The sequence below is a fragment of the Amblyomma americanum genome, chromosome 10, assembly GCF_052857255.1.
Source record: "Amblyomma americanum isolate KBUSLIRL-KWMA chromosome 10, ASM5285725v1, whole genome shotgun sequence".
Taxonomy (NCBI): domain Eukaryota; kingdom Metazoa; phylum Arthropoda; class Arachnida; order Ixodida; family Ixodidae; genus Amblyomma; species Amblyomma americanum.
This window is the reverse complement of record NC_135506.1, coordinates 76,272,796-76,285,235: the sequence shown is the minus strand read 5'-3', so window position 1 is coordinate 76,285,235 and position 12,440 is coordinate 76,272,796. Positions and strand designations below refer to the sequence as shown.

Genomic DNA, 12,440 nt, shown 5'->3' with positions numbered 1-12,440 from the left:
ATGACCCGTCGATGCTCATCAGAACTGAGTTGTGCCAGTGGTTTGTGAGTTTAACGTCCTAAGGCTGTATGTAGATTGTGCGCAAAGCCGTTTTTAAGGGCTCCGGAATAACAGATATTATTTTTAGATATCCGTATAGTAAATACGCCATCTGCTGTAAATACGACCATATGAGAGAAGCGCCTAGGCGAGCGCGTCGCCGGTATACGTACGGCAATGCGTTACCATATTGGTCGCATCAGCCGCACGCCCATGTTAGCTCTCTCAAAGCTCAACAGAATGGGATTCATTAATGCGCACCGACATCGCGAAATACGCTTTCGTATTTCGCACAAATCTAAACGCGGCGCGATTCGACCTGTGACACTGTGGTTAGTAGCATAGCGCCAAAGCCATGGAAACATCGTGAAAAGGGAAAAGAAAAAAGCAGCAGAAACACGTACCAGCACGCACGGCGGAAGCAAGCAGATCGAGCCGAGCTAGCACAATTAGAAGAGACGAAGAAAAAAAATACGCGAAACGCATTCGTGCCAGTTTCGTTCGAAGGTAGGCTAGATTTCAGTGTTCTCTTCGTACACCACGTGGTTATGGGCTCTGGGCACTAAACTAGGGTGTGACATAAACAGCGCCCTTTTGGACTCTTTGCTTGACGCCGCGCACACGAGCTGCTCCCTCTCTAAAGCACGAAAGCGTGCGCAAAAGTTTCGCAGCAGTGTCAAAGCGCGAGGAAAACGCTCGAGCGGAGAGAGCATAGCGAGCGCGAAGCAAGCTCCTCTCACAACGGCGCCGAAGCGCGAGCCAGAAAAAACGAGTGCGCGCGCGCGAAGCTAGTTTCCTTCATGCGCGGGCGAGGCAACGCACAGAAGTCAGTGGTGAAGCTCGTCATCCTGCCCGATCAATTAGAAGGAGTCGCTCGGAGAAGGCGCTCTTCACTGGCATCCGCAGCGCCCTCTGGCCCAGGTTGTGTCCCACGGAGACACTCAGGGTAGTTTTCCTGGGGAGCATTTACAGGAACACTAAACCAGGGAGAAGAGTCACGTGATCCTGCCAGAGGCTCAGAACTACCAGAGCGGCAGCAAGAGCGGAGTCAGGCCGGGCCCACAGCGGATCCGACAGGTCGCTGCTAGCTAGCGATACGCGCGCTTGCGTCGCGGAAGTTCGTTCACTCAGCATCAAGAATATATACGGTGCGACTGGCTCATTAACAACACCAGAACCTTGCAGCCATCCGTAGGAAGTGCCGAAGACGCGTTGTTGGCAAAGGCCAACATGGCGCCTCGAGCCTTGTCTGGCCAGCTACAAAAGTGACGCCGTTACTCGCATTGACACCGGAATCAGGTGAGCGGTCCTTTCAATCATTACTGCACAGTTCAGCACTGAAAGTGGGAGCTGCGCAGAGTTCGCACCTATGTGTAGCCATGGTACCCACCGGTGCCGAGTACCAGAGGACGTCTGTGCTCGTCCGATCTTTGCGCTGGACGGGGAACCATGTTGGGAGGGCCGCCGAGTGATACCGACATGCCATCCCGCTGCGGCTGAAGCACTGTGACACGTTGACGCTACAGGCATGTCCGTTGTCGAAGCATTACAGAATGTAATCGGAAGCGAGGAGCTGTGGCGAGGCCACTATAAAGCTGAAAATCCGCCTTGGTGCATCGGCGGAAAGGGCTTGACGCTGTAGCGGGCAACACTGAGCGAGCTGCTTCGGTTTTCTTTGTTTTTTGTTTCGTATTGTCGCTCGCGGTGATGGCGACCCGCCGGGGTTGGTCGGGAGCAGCTCCTTGCATAGGCAAGCGGTAGCAGACAACGTTGGACTCTAGGAGCATGCTCGGTACTCAAATAATACGCCGTGAATGCGGCAAGAGTTTGCAAGCGCGTGTTGGAGCACTTTCAAGGATTTTTCTGCGTGCATTGGCATGGTACGGAGCGGCTTCAGCGAGCGCGCGTTCTGTCCGCGTCCGGACGGTCCAAGGAGCCTGCGTCCCGCGCAGACCGGTGGGCTGTATCGCTTCCGAGCAAAACAGTACCGCATGGCCATTGCCCGGTGCACTGCTGTGCTCATGAAACAGTAGGTTCATTCTCTGATCAGATAACTTTGCCGTCCTTGTGACCTGCTGTGGGATATTTCGAGCCGTGCATGGATGCCTTCACCATTCGCGTATGGTGCTGTGTGACTGAACTTAACTGCGTGACTGAACTTAAAGGGCGCGCGCTCGCGGCTTCAGCGAGCGCGCGTTCTGTCCGCGTCCGGACTGTCCAAGCAGCCTGCGTCCCGCGCAGACCGGTGGGCTGTATCGCTTCCCAGCAACACTACCGCAGGGCCGTTGCCCGCTGCACTGCTGTGCCCATGAAACAGTAGGTTCATTCTCTGATCAGATAACTTTGCAGTCCTTGTGACCTGCTGTGGGATATTTCGAGCCGTGCATGGATGCCTTCACCATTCGCGTATGGTGCTGTGTGACTGAACTGAAATAATGAACTGCGTTTTATTTTTCTTCTCCCCTCCCCCCTTTTTTCTCTTATTGCAGCCCAAATTCAAGATTTGCTGGATCATGGAGCTCAGCTTGAGATAAGCTGTGAGTCTTCACACTGGAAGTGGTTGACTTGTGCCTGACGTACCTGGCGTCCTTACAGGGTTACAGAACACATCTCGCTGGCTGTTGTATCGTGAAGTGCAAGCCCGGCCACGCCAAAAGTAAAGTTGACTGCTTTGTCCTATGTTGCTGTGGCGCATACCTCTAATGAACACCCACAGTTCTTGGATGTGCTACTGAGGAAGCTGGAAACCAAGAGAGTGTGCTATGCTACGTATGCTGCAAAAATGAACATGGAAGGTGGAGACACTGCCTGTGCATCTGCTGAAAAAATAGTTGCAAACAACCTTGAGCCAGAACTGGTCACTGGCAATGTTAGTGATCAGATTCACCTGCAAAATGGTGTTCTTGAAGAGCAGAATGAATGTGTTAAGCAGTCAAAAAAGAGGCCTTGCGAGAGTTTGCCACCTGTGTCTAACAAAAAAGGGCGTACAGTAAGACGAACCTATACCTGTGCTGAATGTGGCTTGGTAACGAAATGGCCACGAGAATTTCTCAGCCATAGGAGAGATGTTCATGAGGATTGCATTAGCATTCATGAATGCGCTTTTTGTGAGTATGCTTCCAAAGAGCCACAGAAACTACGGAGGCACTGCAATATTGTCCACAAGGAGGAGATGTATGGTGAAAAGTCGCAGCATTTGGTCAAAACAGGATCACCTGCATCGTCACCATCCCCTTCTGCTGAGATCAAAGTGCACATTCAAGAGAAAGCGTTCAAGTGCAGCAGTTGTAACTTCCATGCAAAGAGCAAAATTCATGTGGAAGAACATGAAAAGACAGTGCATCTGAAGCGGCGGTTCTATCGTTGCCAGCAGTGTGGCTATGTGTGCCATGAAAAAGGTCGTTACACTCGCCATATGCGTTTTCACAGTTTACCAAAAATCAAATGTCAATTCTGCAACTACCAGACTGGCTACAAATGGAACATGGATCGGCACCTCAAGTGCCATACTTCAGGCGGTGAGTTCCGTTGCAATAAGTGTGGTTTCATGACCATGTCTCGTAAAAGCCTTACTGCCCATTGCTTGCACCACCACAATGAACTTTTGAAGGATGCTACCGATATTGAGGAAGAAAACACTGAACGTGATAATGTGGATGATGATGAGGACAAACTCGTGATTGACGAAGATGCTGCTGAGGACACCACCTCACCACCGGCACTCAAAATGACTCTGAAGCGAACTGGAGAGACTGCTGTCGTAGAAAACAATGAAGGGACAATGCGGAAATGTCGATATTGTCCTCAGCAAGTCCTGCGGCCATCGGAGCTTAAACGACATGAGGAAACTCATTTTAAAATGAATAGGAAGCATGGATGCTCACTTTGTCATATTCGTTTTGACCAGCTTGATCACCTTGAGCAGCATGTAATGCTAAACCACCAAGAAGAGTCGAGTGGAAAGAGCAGTAGTGATGCTAATGCTGCTGGGACGACAAGTGCACCAATCATTATAGAGCTGGGCAAGAGTGATGATTCGACTTCCCCTGCTAACTATTCTGGCTCTATCCAAGCACTTGACATCTCTATGAAGAGCAAGCAGCCCATGCACGTTTGCCAACACTGTAGCTATACTGCGCGATGGATTTCAGCACTGAGAAAGCATGAGTTAATCCATGGAAACTTGAAAGCCTTCAAGTGCACCCACTGCTCCTTTACAAGCCATTGGAAAGGTGACATGATGCGCCATGCTTTCCGAATGCACAAGGAGAACACTGGTGCAGCTGACACTAATCCCAGGATCGTTCAGAAATACAAGTGTCCGCAGTGTTCATTTCTGACCCGACCAGCATCGCATTTTCATCGCCATATGATACAGCACCTCAATAAAAGACCTTTCATGTGCTCAGTTTGCAGCTATCGCTCAAACTGGCAATGGGATGTCAAGAAGCATATCAAAAGCAAGTCTGGCAATGACCCAAAGCACAAGAAGGCCAGGTTGGTAGTCATGGATCAAACCGGCTTCAAGAATTATGAAGAGTACAAGATTCACCTAGTGGATGTAGAGGGATCCTCAACAGGAGACGAAGTTCTACAGCCCGCACAGCCTTCCAGGCTGAATCAAGAGGAAGTGCAACTGATTTGTCGTGATGAGACTGAGAACGTAGTGGTAACATCTGATATACCCTATGGAGACCAAGATTACCAGGATGATTTGGAAGCTCCTATCCCTGAATCAAGTTCTAACCGGCAGGTTCTATATTGTGGCCACTGCAACTTCAATCATACTGAACGCAAAGCAGTTCTGTCACATTTGGGCTCACATGCGTCAGTAAATCCCTATCGTTGCCATCTTTGCAACTTTATTTCAGAGTGGTACCACATTGTCCTGATGCATGTCAGACATCGACATAACACAGGTCCAGAACACATAGAAAGTAATGTTTCTTTCGTAGAAGAAGGCAACACATTTCGTTTGAAAGAAGAAAAACGTGCTGTACCTCATGCACTGCAGAACGCTGAGCCAAAGATTTTGAAATGTAATACATGTCCTTACCAATGCTCAAAGGTATGCCACATGAAGTTTCACATGAAGCACCATGTGCCTAAAGAAGGAGCTATTTACAAGTGTAAGTATTGCCCATACTATGCCAATGTCAAAAAGACTTTGTCCCGTCACATGAAACTGCACAAAGAAGAGCAACAGCGAGCCACAGAAGTCCTTCCTCGCTTGCTTGTGAAGGCAGGTACGAAGAAACATGCTTGTGAGAATTGCCCATACACCTCTGATAATAAAACTCAGTACCTGTACCACAAGCAGTTCCATCGGCCCAACAAGAATGCCCCTCACAAATGCACCCATTGCAATTATTGGTCAACCCACAGGCACCTGATAGTTCAGCACCAAAAGATACACAGATCTGCTGATGGAAGGCCACTGGACGGGACGCCATATAGTGGTGGAATCCTGACAATGACAACAATGGTGAATGGCACAGCCTACCGCATGTTCAAATGTCGATTCTGTCCCCTGACCAACAAACGCAGGGCTAATGTGAAGATTCATGAACGCATGCATACTGCTTTGAAGGGGGCTAAATTCCAGTGTGTTCTTTGTAGCTACCGATGCAGCAACACTGGGGTTCTCGCCAGCCACATGAAGCTTCACAAAGCAGATTACCGATCGCTGGACTTGAACCGTATGAGGACATTTTGTGAAAATCTCAATGCACTGCCTTCCAGGCCAGCAGTTGCCAAAAAAACAGTTCCTGAGTCAGCAGCTGTAGGTGCACAGAAGTCTGAGATCTCGGCATTAAAGGACAAGCTGGAGTCACCATCATGCAAGAAGATATTCAGCTACTGTTGTGACAAATGCCCTGCCATGTTCAAAAGTCACTACGACTTGGACACCCATAAGGCATACCACAATTCTGGTCATCTGTATCCATGTCACCATTGTGACTACAGAGCCAGACACAAGGCTCATCTGCACAAGCACCTTCTTGTCCATACACCAGAATATGCAGAACGCCAGAATGGCTTTCCATTAGCTGAGATTCGCAGCCAGCAGCCGGAGTCTGCCACCCCTCCTGCAGCTCCAGCTGCTGCTGATCAGTTGTTACTTCTGGAGAAAGCCGAGACTCGTGCCTTTGTGGATGCTGGCTCTCAGAGCATGGGAGTCCAGTTGCACCGCTGTATTCGCTGCCCTGCAGCTTTTCAGAAACCAACAACGCTGGAGTACCACCTAAGTCTGCATGGTAGCACAGGGGTGTATGCCTGCCACTTCTGCAACTATGCAGCCAACAGTGCAGCCAATGTGAGTACACACACGCACCTTCACTACCAAGGTGCGCTGAAGCAGAAACAACCTCCCAAGATGTTTCGCTGCGACAAATGTCCTGCATCATTTTCAAAGTACAATCGCTTCGAAAGTCACCTTACCCTTCATGGACGCAATGAACGATTTCGTTGCTCACACTGTGACTACTCTGTCAAGCTTGCAGCCAATCTCGTCAAGCATCGTAAACTCCATGAAGTCCTTGTGCCTGAGTCGAAGCAGCCGAAAGTAGAGCCTCCTGCACCACTTACAGTTACAAGCTGTCCTCAGCCACCTGAAAATGGCTCTGAACCAAGTACTGCTGTGCCTTTGTCAGACAGTACAACTGCTGCCACACCAGCAGTTGTTGAAGAAAAGTGTATGTACATCTGCAGCAAATGCCCGTATGCATTTCATCGGCGTGAGACAGTTGTGAACCATCTTCAGCACCACGGTACTTCAGAAGGACTGTGCTGTACTTTTTGTGATTACCGGTCAACACATATGTCAACTTTACGAGACCATACAAGGTGTCATTTTCAGCCAATGCATCACTACAAGCCTCAGGCTTATATGAAATGTGATTCGTTGGAGATTTGGAGTACTGCCAGTGATGGCACCAGGACACTGGTGTTTCGAGATCTTGGAGATGAAAAGTATTTCCCTGAACTTGATGCCGGTGAGGATGACACACTTTCGAGCCCTGCTTCCACACTAGCCTCCTCTGGATCGTGTTCAGCTTCAATGGCATTCAGGACTCCTCAGCTACAATTGGACAATAAAGATCTCAGGCCTGCAGTTTTGAAGCCTGTCAAGCATGAGACAGATGATGTGGTTCTAGCAAGCAAGGAAACGCTCGAGGAATTGGTGAGCAATGTTGTTGTGCTCAACGATAAAAAAGAAGAAATTCCTCCTGGTTGCAAGATGCAAGTAGTCAATATTGCAGTTTTAGATGGCACCAAACAGTTGAATGAGGTTGGAGGAGAAGTTGCACAAGCAGAACACAAGTCTGAAAGTGAAACTGACTTTAAAGATGATGTGGAGAGTGCACAGGATTTGTTCAATCGTGTTTGCAATCCTGATTCCATGGAATACGAAGATTTGGAAGATGAGAAGGATATGTACTGTGAAAAACTCAGTGAAGATCCAGATGTTGCTGATGAAGTTGAATGTAAAACTGTGGAGGAGGATTCAATAAAGTCTGAAGCCCTTGCAGCAGATCCTGATCCCATGCTGAAAGCTCACAATAAGCATGCTGAGCACACTGAATTTTTGGATATCACTGAAGCATCTGATTGTGAACTGTCTGCAGAGTGCAAGGACATGTTTCTGCATAGTGTAGAGTGTGAAAGTGAACATATGACAGCAGATGTTCCTGATGGTGTAGCAACTTCGTCTTTGGTCACTGATAAAAGCTTTACAGCAGCAATAGAGACAGGCGTAACTTCTGAAAGCGATACTTCCTGTCGAGTAAAAAAATTTGAAGAGAGCGAACCTGTGTGCTCAAGAATTGATTCACAGCATCATCCAGTAGCAACATTTCCCGATGACAGCCCATGTGTTGGTCTAAAAGAAGCAGCTGTATCAAACTTGGCCAATAATTTTGAGCTGAAAGATTGTGGCATTGAGGTTGCAGGGTACAATTTAGAGCCTGACACATGTAGCCGAGCTAAAACACAGTATGAGCATGACGATTTCTCTGAGCCTAGTGTTCTGGAAAGCAGCTCAGGGTGCAGTTATATGCCAGCAAGCCAAGGTGTTAACAGCATAAGTGTTTGTAAAAGCAGTGAAGATTCTTGTACAGCTGAAAATGATTGCACTCAGGATGGGGAAGATACTCTAGTACTGCACAGTGTGTCGTCAAGCTTGGGCGTCGATGCACATTGCCAGATAGCAGTGGAAGAAATTGAGGCTGACGAGATCAGCAAGGGCAGATCAGACCCTGATGCAGTGGCGTGCATTGTGCCAGAGGATGTAGTGGAGATTGAAATTGGCTCATCAGTGCCCACCATTAAAGCGGATCATGGTGGCGATACTATACTTGTACCGTAAGAGGTATTTGAAATGCAGTCTCCTACAGGGCTTCAGCACAGCATTTTTGTCCCAGAGCTAGACTAAGAATGAAGAATTAAACGCTGACACTGGAGGCAAATCATGTAATTTGTACAGGGTACTCCTACATCAGTGTTCCAGGTGTGCTGTTTGCGGATGTGTAATGTATCTATGGAAGGGGAATTACAATGAAGATCTTGCAAGGCATGTACATTTTGTGTAGTAGTGGAGATTATGTGCAATGCCTCGACACTTATTTTCCGCCTTTTCTTTTTTATTGTTGGAAAGATTTCATGCATTTTTTTCTTTTAGCACAGCGAAGTTAGCGTGACCACTTTTTGTGGACATTTTATTATGGTGCAAAGTTAGCATTTTTTATCACGGTAAATATTAAGTGAAACATTTTTTTGTGGCCTGTTGTGGACAAATACAGTAATTTGTTGTTCAGTAACATTGTTCTGATGCTTTATAGTTCAGTTATGTGTGGCGAGATGACATGTTGCACATTCAGTTTGTTTTATATAACATTGTTTTGCCTTTTTTATATATGAAGTGTCTTTTTTGACACATACATGCATGAAGAAAATGCATCGTTCAATCTGGTCCTGTTTTTGGACCTTCACTCTGTGTTTACTCATCCTTGTATTTATATACCATTGTTTTGCTTTTTTTTATCTGTTTTAGTGCTCTTTGTCTATACATTTGTTGTCTGTATGTACAGAACAGTTTTGTAGTTTGTTGTGGCACAGCTCCTTTTGCAAGTTAATAGCTTACTCTTTATTTTCTGCAGCAGGGACACTCTTTCATACGTCTTCATAGCACTGTGCCTCTTTGCATTTTAAAGTTGAATTGTGTAGCAATTCCTTTGTATGTTTCAAGTGTTGAATTGTACAGTAACCTGCATATTTATCTTGTGTCCTGTCAGAAGTTTTCTTCTGTACTACTAGCTTGTTTCTACTTGAATTTCACAAACATTCATTTTCAAGGTCTACTTTGTATCGTAAAGCATTTTGTGTGGCAGAATTGGGAAGCTCAGCCAACCGAGTGAACTGGTGTTGCAGACTTCGAGGTGGGGAACAGAAGCTACGAAGACTAGGGGCTCTGTCGGTACAAGCAGTTGCCAGACCTTGCCAACAACAATAGTTTTCAATTCTCTGTTATGTGAATCGATCTTTGTACACATTTAAATGTATTACTGTTCAAAGCAGACCTCAATATGTGATCTATTCGGGAAGTTTGAAAGCAAACAAACTAGTGATATAGAAGGCAGAATTTACGATAGGTGTCAAGGTTGATTTATGTAATACCCATTTCTTTTTTTTTGTAGATTCAAAGTGCCACATCTGTCCCATATGTGCAGAAGCTGAATCATGTTTTTTTCCTGTTTATCTTCATAAAACATTTTTATAAGCACTGTGCTGTACAACGGCTTAGCCTAACAAAATTGTCAGCAGTACGACTGGAGACCTTCAGATTCTTGAGCTTGCAAGTTTTTTTCTAGTCAAGTTGACTATATCTGGTATGTAGTAACAGGACTATGACATTTAACTTGTGGTTGTGGTTGTGGGTTAATGGGTGCATTTGGTGCACAGTGTGTACATTTAAATATATGGTTTGTACCCAAAGCATTCTGAATTTTCCCCCTTCCTGTTTTCTTTGTTGACTCACCTTTATTTTGCTGTAGTGTTGAGTGTAACAGCTGCCTGTCTTTATGTTGGCATTATAGGTTAACCATCATACATGCACTGTATGTATAGCTATTACTGGCCTTGTGTGCACTGTGAGTGTACACGGGTATATGTGTAGCAGCGTTTCAAGTGAAAGGTGGACCATTTGTTTTAATCAACAGTTGTTGATTTATTACCTCACTTGATTTGTGCTTGCATCTAATAGCATGAAAAGCTAAAGAGAGCAGCATAATTGCTTAAGATTTCACAAGTGCTGCCGAACTTTAGTTTGGTGGCAGAAAGGACCTTGCCGCTTTCAAGGGCTCAATATTTCATGGTGAAGCTGGTTCAATAAAATTTTTTGTGAAGACCAAAAACCTTGTAGACAAACTGTCAAGGCTGTGTGTTTCACAATTGATAATAAAGGCATCTTATTTCTTTTTATGTAACTTTGTGCAAAATATTGCAGCTTGGCACATAGGCAGCTTGCAGAGAGCATGCTTTGATGCCATGTCCTATGCCACTCTTTGGCTTTTGAGCTATCAAGGCGACCAGATGCACCCGATTGTCCCAAAAGCCCATATAAGTAGTGTGGCTTCTGCCAGAAATAGCCCAATGAACGCAGAAGTGTTTGCCAATTTGGTGGACAGTTTTGGTTAAAATTTTATGCTTATTGAAGAGTTCATGACCTGGAAACAAGGATGTGTTAATATGTGTAAAAATTATGACCAAAATATTTTCAAAACAATTGAAGTTGATTGAACATTGGTTAGGACACGTAAATGCAAAATACAAATGTGCCTTATTACTCAAGCGTGCATGAATCCAGAGACTGTGCTTAACTCTTTGACACGCTATGTACACAATTGTGTACAAAGCAAGCCCGCAGCTTTTCTTGAGTGATTGCACCTAGCAATGATTTTTTTATTTCAGATGAATTTTGCATTTTTCATGTGATAAATAGGGTGGGTTTTATGTTATAATAGGGAATGCAGTAAATAAAATTTTGTGAAACAGTGAGCATGGTAGCACGTCATCCGCCATTTTTGTGAAGACATATTTTGCCGCCAATAGTAAAATCTTTTTTTTTTCACAATTTCAAGCAGAATGTGCACATTTGAAATAGAAGTTATTGCCACGATCCTTCGGGTGTTTACTTGATAGGTCAAAGCATTTTGATGGCACTGATATTATTAATTATGACACTTTGTATGAAATTTTGCACATCCCTGCAGTAAAATACCTATATAGTATTTAGCGCTGGAAAACTAACAAATGATTTTTTTAATGCCTGAATACACTATTTAGGCAGGAAAATGTTTATTTTCAATGAAACAAAAATGGCGTTTCAAAGGGTTAAGCCTGAGAACAGTCTCGAGCAGTTGAAGAAAAGCTGTATTACAGTGACAGCTGCATCTATGCGACTGGTCTTTTGCACCAAAAGCTTCACTATGCTATGTAGTGAAGCCACTCTTCACGTGTCACTAAATTTGACCGTTAAATTTGAGCCAGAGGTCATGCTCTCACAAGGTTGAGGTGTCCACCGAGATGTCGAGATCTGAGAGCTAATGCGGCCTTTCCTTTCGTCAAAAATGTTTTCTTCCCTCAAAACACATGCCTTCGCATTCCTCCACATAAGCAGACTTAAGTGCCCTCAGTTGTGTTTCCCCTCTATCGAAACGCTGCCGCTGCGGTCGGGTTCGAACCTGGGTACTCCCGCTCAGTAGACGAGCACCTTAACCACTGAGCCACCGCGGCAGGTACATATCCAGTGTGCGGAATGCACTCAATATTACAGATGCCAAGCTGCGTCTGCTTGCCAGATACACTACAGCTTTCGTTCTCTAACCAGGTTCAGCAGTAGTTAAACTGCACCTAATTTTTTTGGTAGCACAATCTTACAACACATGTACACCAGAATGGGCACTTGGCATCAGTTGCACAGTGACATGGTTGCCAATTAAAGGGAAAACTGCGGGGTGCGGGTGAATTCGGAGAACACAGTACGACTTCCACAGTGCGTATCCAGCTTCACTGCAGAATGTTATGCAATCTGTGTGGCCATAGAAAGAATAGTAAATGAGAACCTCAAAAAAGTGTTATTTACACAAACTACTTAAGCATATTTACAGCTCTCCACTCTAGAAACGTATTCACTTCTATACTTCGTGACATCATACAGCCACAGCTCGACGATGAAACAAAACTCTGCTGGGTCCCGAGTCATGTCGGAATAAAAGGCAATGAGAGACCAAATTTGTGCACTGCTGATGCTCATGGAAAGGAAATAAAGTAAACATACCCTTTAATGATTGCATAAGATTAGTACAATAAAAATTGAGGAAAATATGGCAGCCAGCTGAGAA

General features: G+C 45.5%; 1 protein-coding gene across 1 annotated transcript; it reads left to right on the top strand.

Annotated features, from left to right (window-relative positions):
- The first annotated feature begins 1,057 nt into the window (after nt 1-1,057).
- Nucleotides 1,058-10,518, top strand: LOC144107526 (uncharacterized). Its single transcript, XM_077640576.1, has 2 exons — nt 1,058-1,338; nt 2,529-10,518. The coding sequence occupies exon 2, from the start codon at nt 2,822-2,824 to the stop codon at nt 8,405-8,407; it is 5,586 nt and encodes a 1,861-aa protein (XP_077496702.1). The 5' UTR covers nt 1,058-1,338; nt 2,529-2,821; the 3' UTR covers nt 8,408-10,518.
- The last annotated feature ends 1,922 nt before the right edge of the window (nt 10,519-12,440 follow it).